This window comes from Bidens hawaiensis, unplaced genomic scaffold (assembly GCF_021521415.1).
Source record: "Bidens hawaiensis isolate Kalapana, Puna unplaced genomic scaffold, B.hawaiensis_p1.1 tig00045383_1, whole genome shotgun sequence".
In the NCBI taxonomy this organism is placed as follows: domain Eukaryota; kingdom Viridiplantae; phylum Streptophyta; class Magnoliopsida; order Asterales; family Asteraceae; genus Bidens; species Bidens hawaiensis.
Window position 1 is genome coordinate 50,001 of NW_027505937.1, and position 19,151 is coordinate 69,151.

A 19,151-nucleotide genomic window follows, 5' to 3' on the forward strand; every position below is an offset into this window, starting at 1 on the left:
AAGATCAAGTGTTAAGGAAAACAAAAGACTTCAACAAAATGACACGTGACCAACCGTATAATGACAAAATCTGGTTACAGTTTGCTGAATTTCAAGATCAAGTTGAAAGCAGGCAGCCACAAAGGGGTGCTCGGTTGCAAACATTGGAGAAGAAGATAAGCATTTTGGAAAAGGCTACCGAGGTTAATCCTGATAACGAACAACTGCTTCTTGCACTTATGAGTGCTTATCAAAGAAGGGATAATAGTGATGTGGTAGTTGCCAGGTGGGAGAAGTTATTAACACATCATTCTGGGAGTTATAACTTATGGAGGGCGTTTTTGAGATTTGTTCAAGTGGATTTTTCAAGATTTAAGGTTTCTGATGTCAGGAAACTGTTTGTTAACGCGATACAGGCTTTGTCGGCTGCGTGCAGAAAGCATCATAGGCAGGTGCATGCTTTTATATGTTTCTTTTTATACTTATTATTCACCTCGTTTCTAAGTGTGTTTGGATGTGTGCTTTTAAGGTGATTATATATATGATATTCACCTCGATATATATATCAGCCAAGAAACCAGAAACCCTATAGAAACTTAACTTGGGCTAAATACAATTAAACCCTAATTATGCAAATATTATTGTATCTAACAAGTAACACCCCTTCTCAAGTTGGAGCATAAATGTTAATAGGCTTGTAAGCAGACCGAACAAACACGAACAAGGCTTGTTTGTGTTCACTTGTTTAAGTTTAGCCAAACAAACCAATAAGCACGAACACATAACGAACAAATTTTCATGCTCATGTTCATTCATATCTAAACGAATGGTTAACGGACATAAACAAACAAACACAAACACCTTAGAATTTCTTTGAATTCTTTTTTGTTTGAATTTCTTTGAATTCTCTTTGGTAATTCTTTAATCCAAATCCACATAAGCATAAAAATATAGATCAAATATTCTCTCCTATGGTTGCCATGTTTCTAAATTTACTAAATGAACATAAAACGAACCTAAATGAACTAACACAAATGAACATAAACAGACATTCACGAACATAAATGGACGACCATGACATGTTCATGTTCGTTTGTTTAAATCAGCGAACACAATTTTTTGTTCATGTTCGTTCATTTTATAAGTAAACTAATATAAACGAACTTTCTGCTGAACGGGTCACAGAACGGTCGGTTCTACCCAATTTTTGGTTGTAACCAGGAGACAGTCTTGTGAAATGGTTGTAAATCATATCAAATAAGGTCAAAAGGAAAAAAATAGGTGGATTTTAAGTATTATTTTGCTTTTATATGCTATGAAAATGATCATCAAATATTTAAGAAAATAGTAAGTAATAAACACTTTTTTTTCTCAATATTGGATATGTATTGATGCAGGGTTACCAAAATGATGAATCCTCTGCGGACCCGCTTCTTGTTGAACAAGAACTTGGAGTTGTTAATATATTTGTGAGTTTATGTCGGTTCGAGTGGCAGTCAGGCTATCAAGAATTAGCCACAGCTTTATTTCAGGCAGAAATGGAGTACAGTTTGTTCTGCCCGTCTTTACTTCTTTCCGAGCAAGGTAAACAAAGACTATTTGAGCATTTTTGGAATAGTAGTGGTGCAAGGATTGGAGAAGACGGGGCCCTTGGTTGGTCACATTGGCTGGAAAAAGAGGAAGAACAGAGACAAAAGGTAATGATGAAGGAGTCCGAGTCTTCTGTTAATGTTGATGAAGGGGGCTGGACGGGCTGGCACGAACCTAAAAGTGAAGGTGACATGGCAGTTGATGGTGATGATGTGGCAGTTGATGGTGCTGATGATGATAATGATAATGATGATGATGTGGGTTTGGATGAGAAAGATGATACAGAGGCTTTGATGAAGTTGCTTGGTATCAATGGTGAAATTGAAGCTAATGGTGAAGTACAAGATGTATCGACTTGGGTTAAATGGTCAGAAGAAGAGTTGTCAAGAGACTCTAATCAATGGATGCCTGTTCGCGCCGAATCTGGTGACTTTCTTCTCTTAATATTCTACCTTTTAATATTATTGCAACTATATGAATAAAATGATTTAGGAGGTTATATGTATTTGAAACAAAACTTGAAATTGTCAGCCTGATTGTCCGTTCCTCTTTTTGATTGAAGTTTTGATCTGAACCCAACCCGACCTGTTCATAAGAAACCGGGTCAAAATTGCCACATATAGTCTTTAACCGTACTTAATTTTGACTACTCAGTTGTTTACATATTGCATATAAAGCAAGTTTTATTGTTGTGTTTTGTTAGTATGATAATTAATGAATTGTACTGGATAAAACAGGTAATTCAGTTACGGATGATGTCACGGATAAGGACGGTGATGAGCAACTTCTGAGAGCAGTATTATTTGAGGATGTGACTACTTATTCTCGATAACCACAGAAGAAGTTCGTTTGACACTCGTGTACCAGTTCATTGACTTTTTTGGCGGAAGGATTTCTCAGTGGTTAGTTTTATAATTTCTTACTTAATTGTGATCCCACTTAATTCACCACATAATGATATCTTATGACTATTTCATGTGAGTCAATCCCAAGTAACTCACAAGTGACTTTGCTCCTTTACATCCTTAGTCAGGATTAGTCTTTTAATGCACATGATATTTTCCTTTCCATCATATTATTTACAATATTATATTTATATTGTCACAATAGTTAACTATAAAGAGTTCATTTTTTGGGTAGAAAGTGCTTCAGGTCAGCCCGGCCTTACATTCTTTTACCCGAATAAATACTACTGGTTTTGACCCGAACATCATTTGACATGTTATTAATCCCAACCAATTTTCCACCTCTATTTTGCACCAACTCTGCATTGTTTTCCTAATCCATTAATCATTATCATCACTTATTTGCCAAAAAAGAAAACCTAAAGAAAAGTTATTTTTTTTAGGGATTCAACCAACAGTTCAAGCTGGACTGATGGAACCCTAATGATGGAGTCACCACCAGAATCAATGTTGGATGACTTGGGGAAAGCCGAGAAGATTTTGAGAAAAAATGATACTTGTGAGGGTGGTTACAGTTTAGAACATGTTTTGAGCAGTTTTGATAATGTAAATATGAGAAGTGAGATTATGAAATTTGTTCGAAATGTTACTTTACAATGTTTAAATGTATTTTCGCACGACCACGTTTTAAAAGGTGCACTTGTTGCGGAAGAGCTTGCAAAAACAAGGATGAATTCATGTAGTGCTGCAGTCACTCCATGTCGCCCATTGGCAAAGAGTCTTCTAAAAAGCAACCGCCAGGTATGTCCTAACTATTCTTAGTGTTAAATAACTATTAGAAATACCCTTTTTAGTTAGTTTTGACTCGTCTACATTCTATTAGGGGTGTACATGAGTCAAACCAAGCCGAGCTTGTATAAGCCCGAGCTTAGCTTGTTTAACTTACGATAGTTCAAGCTTTGCTTGTGAGTAGTTTTTCAAGATCAAAATCGGCTCGGGCTTGGCTCGTTTATTATTTATTAATTAATTTATCTAAAGTTATAAGCATTTTGATTATACTTTTGATGTATATATTATTTAGTTACTTTTATATTGAATTTACATATATGTATATATATATTAAATAAAGGTATATAAATAATAGGGTCATTTAGGCTCACCAGCCTGCAAATTTTCTGGCTTTTACGAGTAGTTGGTGTGATAATGATGACTACAAAAATATATCGTAACAGTAATAATCTTTTAGATTTTTTTTATATTATAGTGTTATAGAAAGTTGTGTGCATTAAACATGCACTATGGGTGATTTATGACCCGTTTGATTTGTTACATATTTAGCTAAATTTTTTTATTTAAACCCATTAAATATGAAACATATAAGAGTAAAATTTTAGACATCTGGCACTCCAGTTTGGGGACGAACCCATTTAGCCACACAGGTCGTGTTCGTGTTAACCTGGCATGTTTGCGGGTTGACCCGTTTAACCTATTAATTTTAATTTTTTATTTTTTAAATGTGTTTTATGTCATAAATTTGATTAGTTGGATATCTTAAACCAAAGTTTAAAACTTAAAAGAGAATTTAACATAAGATATTATAATTAAAATGTAACCGATTTACATACATTCGTATTTTTAGTTGTAAACATGTAACATTAAAGTCTTAATATATCAAGGAATGTGATCATGAGAGAGCAAATCATGTTTGGTCAATATGTTGGAGTGATTGTCTCCACACAATTAGCTTGCATATAATTTGTATTTAATAGTATCCATAGATATTAGTCATTGTATTTTTTTTATTATAGGGGAAAGTTAAAGTACAAATGAAATTAACGTGCTAATTGTGAGAATCAAGTAGAGTAATTATATATACAAGTAGAGTAATTCTGTAATTGCATCATAGAGTAATTACATAACTACTCTATGATGCAATTACATACATAATTACTCTATTTGTATATATAATTACTCTACTTGATTCTCACAATTAGCACATTAATTTCATTTGTATTTGATCCAAACCTTATATTTATATATCTCATTGTAATTGTACAATTTATGGTTTCATAATATAACGTTAATATAATATGCGAAAAGAATAAAAATTAAACTTTGTTTGGTTCAACTAATGAATAATGTTGTCAACATTGTTGGTACAGGATGTACATCTATGTGGCGTTTATGCAAAACGAGAAGCTGCGTTTGGAAACATAGAATATGCAAGAAAAGCATTCGACATGGCATTGTTATCCATAGAAGGCCTCCCATGGGTAAGATAACAATCTTTACAACGCTATCTTCAAATCATATTAAAGTTGATCCAATGTCTAAAATACCCTTATAAAGCAGGATGCTAAATCAAAGGCCTCGCTATTATTTTTTTGGTATGCTGAAGTGGAGCTTACAAATAATTCATCTGAATCGTTACCGCGTGCATTGCACATTCTTTGTTGCTTGGGATGTGGGGTCAAATATAGTCCGTTTAAAAGTCCACCGTCAAGTTTGCAGTTGTTGCGGGCTCGCCAAGGGTTTAAGGAGCAAGTGAGGATGATTCAGGCCACATGGATGCGTGGGATTGTTGATGCGAATTCGGTTGCTTCGGTTTGTTCGGCTGCTTTATTTGAAGAGTTGACTACCGGATGGGAAGCGGCTGTAGAAGTTATAAATCAGGCTCTTTCAACCGTGCTTCCAGGTTATCTAACTATCTTTTACATGTGTGGCGATGAGAGAGAGTATATGTTCAATATCTTTTTATTTAAGAAAAAGTACATGTTTTTTGTTTTTTTGAAAGACTAGGGTTCATGGGTTTTATTTATTGTTTTTATAATAATCAGGGTATTTTGGTCATTTCGTGAAAACTTACAGAAAAAACTAACAGAGATCAGTGGCAGGGATGGAAAAGATTGAAAAATTATATATTTTATAGTCTCTTTATAATGTTTTTTTTTTTATTTTTTAAGGGTGGGGTTCATGGGTTAGGTCATTATTTTTTTTGAGTAAACAGTGGTATGTTGGCCGCTTCATGAAAAGTAACATAAAAAATCTAACATTGTAATGGCAGGGATGAAAAGGTTGAAAAAATGAAATCACAGCTGATATGACAAAGTACCCCCTGATTTTTGTTTGAATAAATATATATTTGTTATTTTTTTTGAAAACATCATTTTGGTCATTTCATGGAAAACTAATAGAGAAAACCTAACAAAAAGGGTTGAAAAAGTGAAATCACTAGTAGTTAGGATGGCCAAACCACACAGACGAAAAACAAATTTAACTCTACAATATTATATAAATGGTCAAAGGGGTAGTTTTTTTATGTTGGCTTATTTTTGCTTGTAATTGCAGAAAGAAGAATCCAAAGTCATCAACTTGAATTATGATTCAATTTTCACATGAACCTATTGTGGAAACATCACTCGCAATCTGAATTATCAAATGTTTGGAAATTTGTTTTACAAGCGTTACAAATATACCCTTTCAGCCCTAAACTCTACAATGCAGTTATTCAAATTGGACATCTTCATACTTCACCTAATAAGCTGAGGTGGATCATTGATGACTTCTTACACAAGTAAGCTAACCATAACTTGTGACATATGGTGACTATTTTAATGATAAAATAAATATTGCTAATATTTCACCACTTGCAGGAAACCATCAGTGACACTTTGTCTCTTTGCATTGTCATATGAGATTAACAAGGGAAGTTCACATCATAGGATACATAGAATCTTTGAAAAGGCGTTGGCTGATAATGTGTTACGCGATTCTGTACTTTTGTGGCGGTTGTATATTGATTATGAGATCCATGTGGCGGGTGACATGTCGGCAGCGAGACGGATATACTTTCGTGCTATACACACGTGCCCATGGTGAGATTCAGATTAGTTATAAACAAAATTTGATTTTCCATTATGTTCTAATGTTTTCTGCATTGAAAATCATTTTGGGTGGCTTTCAACCAGTTTGACCCATTTCATTTTTAAGCCATTTTCATACCACCCATGTATTCATTCGTATTAATGACATCAACGCTAATCCAACACTTAAAACCATGTAACCTGAACATGAGCCATTTAACCCGTTTATCTAAACGAGCAAAATGGGTTTTTTGGTTGTAAACAAGACATCAGTTTATTATATAAAGATGTAAACATGTATACATGCTTGCTTCTAAGCTGACCACAGGTAGTTTTTATGTTATTACATGCAGGTCAAAAAAACTATGGCTAGATGGTTTCACCAAGCTGAGCTCTGTGTTAACCACGAAAGAGCTTTCGGACCTGCTGGAAGTTATGCGAGACAAAGAAATAAACGTGAGGACTGATGTGTATGAGATCCTTTTGCAAGACGAGATGGATTTCTCCACATAATAACTTGATGGCATCTGCTTGCTTTCTGTAGTGTTGTATTTCAACTTCAATTACATATATAGATGAGGATTGTATGTAATTGTTGCTTGTACAAATCGTGTGGCATCATCATAGAAAGTGTTTTTTTTATCAGCAATGGCACAAAATGACACCAAACTTATGTAAAAAGTAATTTTAGGACCAAAATATTGTTACTGGGATATATGTGATGCCCTTCCTTTTATTGTCTTTTCGTACATTTTTAACGATTAGTTTGGGTGTAATCTAAATTCAAGGGGCTGCCATGCGGCCATGACCAAAGTTGAGTGGCTTAAAGGTGAAAATTTTGGAAATAGATATATTCAGGTGTCCGTGTGCAGTGTATATGTTTTATGCAAGTGAATATTGGTTTCCTAGTAACAGTAATTATACAGTTGAAAGAAGTAGATAATTTAATATTTGAGGACAATCAAAACTAATGTTTAAAGGAAGAACGGAGGTTTAAGAGTTGGAACCGATCGTGCAGGTCACTCTAGGCCAGTTTTGCACTTGCTGTTTTGACATAATGGTTGTTTTTGGAGCGTTTGAGTTTTGAGTATTAGACTTGATCGTTTGAGTTCAAATGTGAAAATTTGGGAGGGAAGCATTATCTGAAATTGAAGTGAATGAGTATGATTTTGTGTTTGGTAGTTTTAAGTATTTAATTCTTTTATTTGGTTTATTTAATTCTGATGACTCCACCTTTCCACAAACTTTTCTTCCTTTCTCCATCAATTGTCACCTAATGTTTGATTCATGTCTCCTGGTTTTCCACCGTCCTCCGCCATCAGTGTCAATTGTTACGAACCACAGGAGGCGATCGTGTGGTGGTGGCGGTGCTCCGGTGTTGGGAAGTCATGGTTGTTAAAATTAGGGTGTATGACGACGGTTGACGCTTCCCTCGCCGCCGATTGTAACCGGTTTCGATCCACAAACCCCAGGAGACAATCGTGTGGTGGTGGCGGTGCTCCGATTTTAGGTAGTATGATTGAGTGTTTTTTGTGCATTTTATGATCGATTGAAAGAGGTGAGTTTTCAGTTTATGCTTCCATTTGTGTTCATGTTTATTGGATCAGCGTATGTTATGTTCTATGCATTATGATTACATATATATCTAATTAATCCGATGCGTATACACATCTCAGGTCTGATTAATGTTTAATTGGAGAATTTTGTTTGTTTTCTTCAAGGACCTGATTGAATTTTGATCAGGTTTACATTTTGATGGTAGTTAGTAATTAGTATATATGATACCTCATAGATTGAGTGGTTATATTTGGTCATTAGTTTAGAATAGATAGAAATAAGAAGATTTTTTTTAATAGACATGAGTATAAGAACATAAGCGATTGATTCTATGTAATAAGAAATTATGAGCAAACTGAAAGATGTAGTTCTAAACTAACAATTTATGATACTTTGTCAAACATGATTCAACTCAAGGTTTAATATGAAATATTATGAATGAACTTATTACATGTTATCAAAAGGTTTTTCTGGTTAGCTCTGTTTGTTTGCTTACCTATATGATAAGCAAATGAACAAAAGTTTCATTTAGTGTTGTAGAGCCATACACTCACATGAGAAAACTTCCATATATCTATTTTAACCCTAAATATTCATAATCATTATCATTTACACAATTTTTTTTGAATAATTAGAACAAATTAGTCTTTGTTTTTGTTGATAAGATTATAAGATGGTTTCTAATTTAAGAGTGACAATTTGATATTTAATAAAGACTGCAACTTTTATAGCCTTATACATTTCATTTCAAATATTATTAACTGAAGATGCATTTTATTATGAATTGATATATTTTGTGGATTATTTTCAGCTTGTGCGTCTCCCGAGGCCGACAAATGGATCTGACAAAGTGTTATATGTACCAAACAGAGGCTATGCGATCATTATATATATAATTGAAAGTTTCAGTTACTCACAAAATGTTACTGTGCTAGCCTAACAAGTTTTCAAGTGTGTTGTACAACTTATAAACGGTTGTTTGTTTTGGACGGTGCTTCTGATTACTCCACCTTTCCACGACCTTTTCTTTCTCGATCTCTCCATTGATTGTCTTCTGGTTTAAACTGAGAGACTATGATGATTAACTAAGTCTGAAAGAATGCTATGATGATGAACTTAAGTGTGAATTTATCCACATCTTGGCGTGGCAATTCAGAGGGTTATGTGATTGGAACATTCACAGTACAACCAGAAGATTTTGCAGCCATGGTGGATTTATTCTCCTTTGTTCTATTATATGCAAATCTGAGCCTCATACAGTTGTTGATGATTAAATTGAATTATGCTTATGTCCCGACTACATGTCAATTATTTTATGATCCTACATAATTTGATTGGACCTTAAAAGTCAACCTATAGCTCTTAATTAGGAATTAGTGGATTATGTTTCAACATGTTACTTGCATTTCTGCATGTGCATAAGGCATTCCAACTCTCAAGGTATAATTTGTTTTCACCAGTTAATATATCCCTTTTTAGTGTCATAATCTGATGAGTTGTTATGTGATTGATGCAGTGACAGATTCAAATATTCGGAAGTTTATAGTAAAGGTTAAATTCGAACAGAGAAAGGCCCAAAGAAATGCAAAATGTGAAATGGAGATACAGAGGGAAGGTCCAATTAAAAACTTAGGTGATTGAATGAATTCTTAATGATTTTGATTATGCGTAGCGAAATTCGAATCGGCCTACTACCTTAGGTAAGCCCAACAACTCTTAGTTATGTTTTTCCGGTTGTATGCCCGATTTAGTAATTTATGACAACTGATAAACGTCGTCGGTTACATAGGGTTTTCTAGATTGGCAGAAAGGGAAACAAGAGAAGTCGCTGCCATTACTTCGGCATAAGAGATTTAGAAGGTATTTTTTCTTGTGCCTTCACGCAAAGATTTTCTTTACGATATTAAAAAGAACGTTTAATAAACTTTGGTTGACTTTTAAACAAAGTTGACCTGTTTATAAAACAACCATAATTGACTCATTTGTTGATAAATTCTTTAAATTATTCTCTCTGTTCATTCTTCATTGCAGCATGCTAGATATGATGATTTTGAGTGAGGACATATCCAAAAAGAAAAGAAGCAAACACTAGGATTCATTAGAGCGAAAACTTAGTTACACACTAGACATGTTTGCTGAAATAGAAAATTAGTTCAAAATTGTAAAGAATTGTTGCAGCTTAATACACACAAACACGAATATGACATACATATTTAGCTACCATTTGGCATTGCTGGTGATGTTTTAATGAAGTTTGATATTTGTAACATCATTTTTTAAACTACTGAGCGATGTCACGACCCTGCCGCGAAGCGCGGGTACACCAACTAGTTTTTACCTAAAACCAAGTTCAGGTTACACAATGTTGTAATGGATAGATATTATTTGAGCTTGGATTTGATTCTTCATGTTTATGAAATGTTGAAAATCGGTTAGGATCCCGATTATTTCACATATAACACTCCGATTAGCTAGCGGGCTTTGTAAGATAGATGATGCTTGTTATCTGTTCTACAATGTCATGGGTGTTTCTCATGATATGTTTTCACTTATTCAAGGATTGTGTAACGTTACTTATAATCTGCTGCTGGAGTCTGAATATGGACACTTGTCCTCTGCTGAACAAGGGAAGGTAAATGAGGCTGAAAGATTGTTTTTTTGTTTGTGTGAGACAGAATTACACAATTTTTACTTTACGTTTCGAAATGTCACACCCTTTGTCCTTTTGGCCTAACTTAGTTAGTTTTTCTCGTTAAGTCTGATCATGTGACTTGCACATGAGGGTAAATTGATCATTTTACCTATTAAAAAAATTAAATCATTTTAATAAATAACAAAACTTAATATATATATATATATATACACACACACCCTCTCTCTCTCCATCCCCCTCTCTCTCTCACTTACCAACAGACACCTCCGCCCCCACCTGCCGTCATCACCGCAACCACCACCTGCCACCATCGCCAGCCTTACTGGTTCACCACCACCCACCAACATCATCCCCAAATTTAAACCCAATAGCCATAATCACCACCGTCCAAGCCTAAATCGTCGATGCCGCAACGACCCTTGACAACGGCAACACTCAGATCCAGTTTCCTTCGTCGACGCTAACCAGTAACCACGATTTGTTTTCCGGCAAAGCTAATATCAGTGGTTGTTGGTCGTGAATCTAAGGTTACAACACCTGATTTGGTTAGATCGGTGGGTTTATGGTGTGTTCCATCGTGTTTGTGGCTGTAGACGAGTTAAACAGGTGGTGCCGAAGAAGAATATCAACCAGGTGCCAACCTGGGTTAAAAAACTAATTTTTCCGACGACGGGGCACCAAACTCATTTTTCCAGCGGGTTCAACGTTTAGTGATTGTGGTGGTTGTTTCATGGTGATTATGGGTTTGTGGCAGTGGCGGTGTGGGTGGGTGTTTATTATCTTGGCAGATCCGAAGGGGGGAATAAGCTGGTTTTTTGGGCGGCGAAAAAGACGGCGGCGGCGGCTTGCCGGAGAAGACGCAGGCAGGAAGGAAGAAGGGGGAGACGGGGTGGCTTAGGTTGGGTTAAGTTATTTAATTTGTTATTTTTATTAAAATGATTTTAATTTAATAGGTAAAATGACCAATTTACCCTCATGTGCAAGTCACATAATCAGACTTAACGAGAAAAACTAACTGAGTTAGGCCAAAAGGACAAAGGGTGTGACATTTCGAAATGTAAAGTACAAATTATGTTACCATAAAAAATAAAAGACAACTACTGAAATTTGGTACAAACATAAAAGACAATTTATGTAATGTTATCTTTGTGTGAGGGTAATTTGGCAATTGATCATGTGTCATTTCAAATAATTATTAAAAGTGGGTACGGTTGGAATAATGCGAGTGAGATGCATTGTTAGTGAGAGCATCAAAATGAGATTGTTTCTATACTAAGTGATGGTTTTAGCGCATGCAACTATAGTGCCATTTCTTAGACTTCAGGTAGTGTTCAGTGACTCAAGTTTCGAATATCCGAATTTTGTAACTTTGAAGCTGGATTTGAATTCGATTCGAGAGTTTGAAATTCGAATTAATTTTATTCGAATTCGGTCAAGAAATATAAGATATTTTATTCTAGTTTCAAAGTGGTAAGGTCCAATTACATGCTCGTGTCAACTAACATAAGTATTATGAATTAATAACCAATTAACCATAACGATGAACTTCCAACTTTTAATCTTTATAACTAGACTAATTAAGGAATCATTAACTGAGTATCCCGGTGTTGGTGGGTTAAAAGAAGTCGTTGACAAGTTCAACAGACTTATTCAAACATATTGTGGAGTGGAATCACCTGTTACTTTAGCAGGAGGAAAAGATTTGGTGGTGGTATGGAGTAAAGAGGTTGAAAAACATAGGGGTAGTGTAGAGAAAAATAAATATGCTAAAAAACTGCAGAAGAATAAGGGTAAGTCGGTAATTGATGTTGGAGAAAAGTGTAAAGGAGAATGTGTTCGGTGTAAGAAACTAAGTTTTGAAGCTATTTTGAAAGCAGTCAGTGATATAACAGTTAGCCAACGTGGTGATGTAGATGAACCATAAGGTGATTGCTCACAATTTTGGAATGAGCCTGAAGTTGTGAAACAGTTGTGCGATAATGCAGACAAGTTGTTTGGAAGTCGAAGTGAAAGAGGAAGTGCGTTTGTAGAAGTCGGACGGGAAGGGACAAAAGTTTATGTTGAGCCTTCGTTTAGTTTAGGACTGACACAAGACCTAGAAGGATATGTTTTAAGACACCCACTACGACAATCAGGCCCGTTGATACAAGAGTGGGTGGTGTCCAATTCAAGACACGACTGATTGAAGTGAACCAAGGGAGGGATAGTGATACATATGACATACCCCTTAATATGTTGGCAATAACGATGAGCATAAAAGATAAAGTTATGCAAAGGGATAAAAGAGAAGCACGTGTAGGCTACCATTTTAGATCCCCATATACGTACTGGGAAATGGACCTTGAAAAGAAAGAAGAACAAGCTGAAAAAGACGTCTGGAAGTATATTCATAGAACGGGGACCTTCAATGTAAGTATGTTTTTAGTGCATATTAAGTTATATTGATAATATGTAATAACTAAACAATTGTTAATTTAATATGATTATAGGGAAACTATTTTTATGTCAAAGGAGGGTGTGGCTGGTATGCAAGGTGATTTTGAGAGCCTACAGCCCTGCATGGTGATTAGTAGCAACGTCATATCATGTTTGTCCGTGGTGTTGAATGATGTGGAGGCAAAAAAGAGTGGTCGGTCACCATATCTGTTGTATTTTGGACTCAGTAATATTGTAAGTCTTTTTGGAGTATGTATTCGAATGCATGTAAGCGTGTGTGGTAGTAGTTGTGTAGGGATTAAAATATGAAACAAGTAGTCAATAGACCCGTATTGTTTAAACTAATGTGGTAGTTACTGATGTTTGTTAAAGACTGTTAGCTTTGTGTACATTTAGTCCCGAGGTTGTTGATACAGTACCCTGTATAGGCATAGTACAAAAAGAAGAATATTGTTGATAACTTGATGTGTGCTTTGGTTTAGGATGTTGTGTAGGTTAGTAGACGTGGGTAGGAAAACGATGTGTATCAACATTTTGGGTGTTTATAAGGTTCACAAGATGTAGGTGTAAACTGTCTTTCCATGATGTTTGCATGGAATTTTTCATTTATTGTTTTTTTTTGTTGACATTATCTTTTTTAAATACAGAATGAAAGTTAGATACATATGAAAGATTTCACGTTCACCGCCGGTGTGGGCATCTTGAAGCTAAAATGTACCACAAAAGGTTATGAAGAGTCTGAATTGTTTAATATGAGGCATATAGAGACATTCAGGGGGGGGGGATCAAATGTGTATGTGGCCTCGATGATGAGTCGGTAAAGCAGAAGAAGGTGTTACTCAGCTTAAGAACCAAGTAAATAACAAAAAATTCTGATTGAGGGCATAAATACCCTTAAAAATTGTCACATCCCAACATAAGGCGGAAATGTCGGGGCGTGAGCTAATTGCTCACAGCTCTCAAGATACTATCATGCAATATTAAAATGATAATATCTATTATTTCAATTCAAATATTCCAACAATATACAAATAAGAAAATACACCAAAGCCATAAATAAAACAAAATCCAAATTTAAAGCTTGTATACTCTTCTCTAGCATGCAACCCTAAGTTTCTTCAAACAAATCCTGATAATCATATCATACGTTGACCTGCATATGCGTTAATAATACAGTAATTTGTCAACACGAGGTTGAGTGAGTAAAACACCATATAAGTGAATATATATAGTATAGAAAAGTGCAAATCGTATCAAGTGAGATAAGCAATTTAACCAAATAAGCAAGTAAATAAGTTGTCGGTAAACACGATGCCAGATGAACTGGGCGATGGCTACAACGACGGTATAATCAATTTAACCAAATAAGCAAGTAAATAAGTTGTCGGTAAACACGATGCCAGATGAACTGGGCGATTGCTAAAACGACGGTATAAGCAATTTAACCAAATAAGCAAGTAAATAAGTTGTCGGTAAACATGATGCCAGATGAACTGGGCGATGGCTACTACGCCGGAAATATTTTGGCGATGGCATTCTAGTAAATAACAACAAATCTCTTCTACCTCATGATCATTTCAGTTAATTACTTCACGTCTTTACTACTTCCCCAAATTGATCGAAACCTCCCATATCAATCAAGGAACCCAATTTACAACGATTAAATCGACATTATCTTTCGATTAAATGATGAACGAAGGTAAGTTTATCTTTCTTTGCAATTGATAGCTTACTAATGAAGTAGAAGCTTCGTGAATCATTGATTGCTTAACTGAACCTCCGAATTACACTAATCAATCAATTGAAGTTGTTGAAGTAATTACGTAGAATAAGAAGATGGGATAATTACTCTATAGTGATTATGTAACTACTCTAGAATACTTGTTTAGTCATAACAAGAGTAATTATTTATTTAACTAGAGTATATATGAAATCCATATTTTGAATCTGATGAAGTTTTGAGTATCCATTTACATAATTACTCTACTTATAAAAACAATTACGCTAGTTATATATCTAGTCGCAATATTTAGTACATAATTACTCTACTTATACAAATAATTACTCTAGTTATGAAAATAATTACTCTAGGTTATATATTTAGTCATAATATCCAGTTACATAATTACTCTAGTTATGAAAATAATTACTATAATTATATTTAATAACTAGTTATACAATTACTCTACTTATTGTAACTTTTTATCTCTTAAGGCAAATCAATTATAGTCTACGATTGTAGAAACCATGAATATGAATCAAACAAAAACAAATGGGTTATTTCAATTGAAATCAAGCTTTGTTATTTCAATTGATCAACATATATTATTTCAATTGATTGATTTAGTTGATTTAATATGAACCCCTTAAAAATATTGATGCTCTGTTTTTTAATATCAAGTTCTATCAATCGAATCATACAATTCAACTGATTTCATCAAACAAAGGGTTTCCAATGGATGATACGAAGAATACATGTCGAAGCGATGAAGCGATCAGAGAAGGAAAGTTCGATTAGTATAGATTTTGCACAAGAGGCATGGGAATGATGAGTTACAGATGAAGGATGAAATAATCTTTTATTTACAAAATTGTCACCATCTAATTATTTGATTCGTACGTTTAGTACGTTTTTTTATTTGTATTTGATCCATCTCATATATATATATATATATATATATATTTCGTCTAATATGTTCTAGCCGTCAAAATAATCTCCCCTTCGTGGACCACTTTTCTTTTCTTTATAAAGGGTTTAAAAACCCTTTTTTCTTTTCCAAGCCCATTTAATTCCTTGACTTTCATGTCTTTGTTGGGGGCCCCCATCATTTTTCCTTGCATTGTGAAAATACGTCTAAATAATGAACTGCCCAATTTCACAATTAAGTTTATTAATTACAAAACAACACAAACTTTTTTTATGAAACAACTATATATTTTCCACCATAATTATATCCAAATAAATAATATTATCAAACTTTTTATCGTTGGTTTCAAGTTTCAGTTCAAATACTCAGATTTAAGTCGTTGTCTCTTGAAACCATTAAAACTCACATATGAGCCATTTGAGAGTAATATTTTATTAAAGATAGCTCAAAAATTATTAAAACGTGTAGGAAATATTTATATAATAATATGTATAATTTGGACGACATCAAATATTCCCACACTTAAAAACTTTTTCGTCCATGGAAAAGAAATCTACACAGGATCATAACCAAGTGAAAACAACAAACTCCCAAATTATTTAATATTATTAAAATAATAGAAACAACTCGACATATTGACCGCGATTGCTGGTATATTTGTCCTCTTTAAACCCAGCCACTAACCAGTCAAGCCCCCAATTGCATAAAGCGTTTTAAGTTCAAGAGCATGGCTACACCTACACCTACCCCATCTTAGACAAAGAGAGCTAGAAAAACTAGAGTCGAAACAAACTGGTTCGACAAATCACCGTAAGCCAATGACTCATTGATTGTACTAAGTAGATGCACTTGGTGAAATTTGATGGATGAATGGTCATGTGGAGGTCGTACGAGCTATTCCTAAATATTATTGGACTTTGTCCTGTAAATCCCTAATTTGATATTTATTGACTAAGAACCTCGAGCCCCAATAGCGATAACCTCAGAGTCACTATCCCCTTAGCAACGCGTAAACTCTCAGCCCCGTCTAGTATGTGCAATTTTGGCCTCTTTTACTAACTTTGGATGCTTTTTTGCATCTTTTATTCGTACTTTCTTTTCTTTTTCTTTTTTTCATGCTTTTGCAAGATTTTTTTTGCACCTAAATAAATATAACTATTTTCTAAGTTCGTAAAAAGATGGACATGTGGTGGTGTGCTGGTTTGAGTGCATCTAAGTCTTACCAACTCAATGTTTTTGATTATGGTAATCCTCTCTAAGCATCAAAAGAGGACTATCAAAGCTAGTTGTGCCTACTGACACATCCCAAATCAGATATGCAAACCATCTCTTTTATTATTATTATTATTATTATATATTTTTCAGAAGTTCCGAGAGCTTGTTAACACAACAGTAATAATATCATTCCTGCTTAACGTAGAAGAAAAACAGCTTTCAAGGGACATTTTTTTTCTTTAAAACTTTTTTTTTATTATTATTTTTTCTTACTTTATTTTTTTTTTCAAATTCACTCGCCCCAGTCACTTTCAGTTTTCGGGTCTATGGCTATCACGTATGTCTACAGGTAGATAACGAGACCAAACATATACAAGTATATAAAGTATATATCCCTCGAACTTAAGTAGCCGATATAATTTTCAGCGAAAGAACAAAACACACGACAGTCACCCCAGTCACTTTCAGTTTTCAGGTATATGGCTATCTCGTATGTCTACAAGTAGATAACAGGACCAAACATATACAAGTATATGTCCCTGAAACTTGAGTAACCGACATAATTTTCAGCGAAAGAGTGCAAAAATGTTATTATAAAAAAAAATTAATATTTTTTTTACAACTAAGTAAAATAAATCTCATCCCCACACTTAGAACGAAATCGTCCTCGATGAGAACAAGGAAAAGAAATAAAATAAAATAAAAAGAAAACTTAAAATTTTCACGAATAATACTGAGAACGGGTCACTCCCCTGGTTTATATGCAGAATATTCACTAGCTGTGTATCAATCGAACGACCGTATAACATTTCATTCGCGGCCGCAACCTTGGGAGAACTAGTTCCAAAACGCCATCAAATCTACCATGCGCATAATAATACCTGCAATAACTCAAATTCGCTCGCATGTAGCGGTGTACAAAACATAAATAAAAACATAAGAAATAAACATATTCTTGTGTTTTTATGATTTTTTAATTATTTTTATTATAAATAAAGACAAATAGAATACTCTCAAAATCAGCTGCTCGAATGGAGATTGAGTACGAGCGGCTTCAATTGGGGAGATCCTTAGTGAAAAAAAAAATAATAAAAACTGATAAATTAAATAATCGGGTTGTCTCCCGAGAGCGCTTAGTTTAACAGGTCCTCAGCTTGACCCCTCTCTCACGTCTAACCTAAAGCTGTTGTAAGGCGCAAAACCTCGCCTTTATCCGTGCTCGCCTTCTCACCAGTGTAGTGCTTCAGACGGTGACCATTAACTTTGAAGCTTCCATTCTTGTCTTCAATTTCAATCGCTCCATACAGGAAGACTTCCTTAACTGTGTATGGTCCATACCATCGGGACTTAAGCTTTCCCGGAAATAATTTTAGTCGGAAATTAAACAAGAGTACGACGTCCCCACACTTGAAGTATTTATCACCTCTCAACTTCCTATCATGCAGTTTTTTGGTCTTCAGCTTATAATTGTACGAGTGTGAATATGCATGATCGCGGAGTTCCTCTAACTCATGTATCTGTTGGAAACGGTTAACTCCAGCAGTCGAAAGATCAAGGTTAACCGTTTGAAGTGCCCAATAAGCACGGTGCTCCAACTCAACAGGCAGATGACAGGCTTTCCCATAAATCATCCGAAACGGTGTGGAACCGGTCGGAGTTTTGTACGTTGAACGAAAAGCCCATAAAGCATCATCTAATTTATCGGACCAATCCTTTCGGTTTAGCCCAACTGTCCTCTCAAGAATGCGTTTAATGCCCCGGTTACTCACTTCCACCTGTCCACTACTCTGTGGGTGGTAGGCAGTCGCAAGCCGATGGGTGACCGCATAGCGTTGCAATGCCTTCTCCATCTATGCGTTACTGAAGTGAGTACCTCGATCGCTGATCAAGGATTTCGGTACACCAAAACAAGAGAAAAGATTTTTCAGAAATCTCACTACTACTTGGGCGTCGTTAGTGGGCAAGGCTCTGGCCTCGACCCACTTGGAAACGTAATCAACTGTCACAAGTATGTACTTGTTCCCTCTAGACGACGGGTTCGAGCCCATAAAATCAATACCCCAAATTTGAAAGACCTCGCAAACCTGAATAGCATTTTGGGGCATCTCATTTCGGGATGAGATGTTACCGACACGCTTGAATCGGTCACAGCTTTTAACGAACACATGAGCATCTTATGGTTTTTGAGAACCTTAAGAAGTTCGTCTTTCTCTTTTTTAGAAAGCTGAGATGAAATTATTACTGGAAGTTGAGAGTCTTTTTCTAGAAAGGCATATTCGAGATGGTTTGGGAGTTCTTTTAATTC

At 35.0% G+C, this 19,151-nt stretch overlaps 1 protein-coding gene and 1 pseudogene across 2 annotated transcripts in view; one reads left to right on the top strand and one right to left on the bottom strand.

Moving 5' to 3' along the window:
- The window catches only part of LOC143616035 (uncharacterized), a 7,989-nt pseudogene extending 870 nt beyond the window's left edge, over positions 1-7,119 (top strand). The window contains exons 2-10 of the transcript XR_013150590.1: positions 1-431; positions 1,377-1,995; positions 2,307-2,471; positions 2,918-3,275; positions 4,637-4,747; positions 4,827-5,169; positions 5,823-6,048; positions 6,128-6,349; positions 6,691-7,119. The exon at positions 1-431 is cut by the window's left edge and continues 314 nt beyond it. The product of XR_013150590.1 is annotated as an uncharacterized LOC143616035 (transcript). The remainder of the gene's footprint in view (positions 432-1,376; positions 1,996-2,306; positions 2,472-2,917; positions 3,276-4,636; positions 4,748-4,826; positions 5,170-5,822; positions 6,049-6,127; positions 6,350-6,690) is intronic.
- Positions 7,120-18,018: 10,899 nt separating this feature from the next.
- LOC143616036 (uncharacterized) lies at positions 18,019-18,696 on the bottom strand. The gene is made up of 2 exons (XM_077088997.1): positions 18,616-18,696; positions 18,019-18,435 (listed from the first exon to the last, which is right to left on the bottom strand). Exons 1-2 carry the CDS (start codon positions 18,694-18,696, stop codon positions 18,019-18,021), a joined length of 498 nt encoding a protein of 165 aa, XP_076945112.1.
- Between the last annotated feature and the right edge of the window lie 455 nt (positions 18,697-19,151).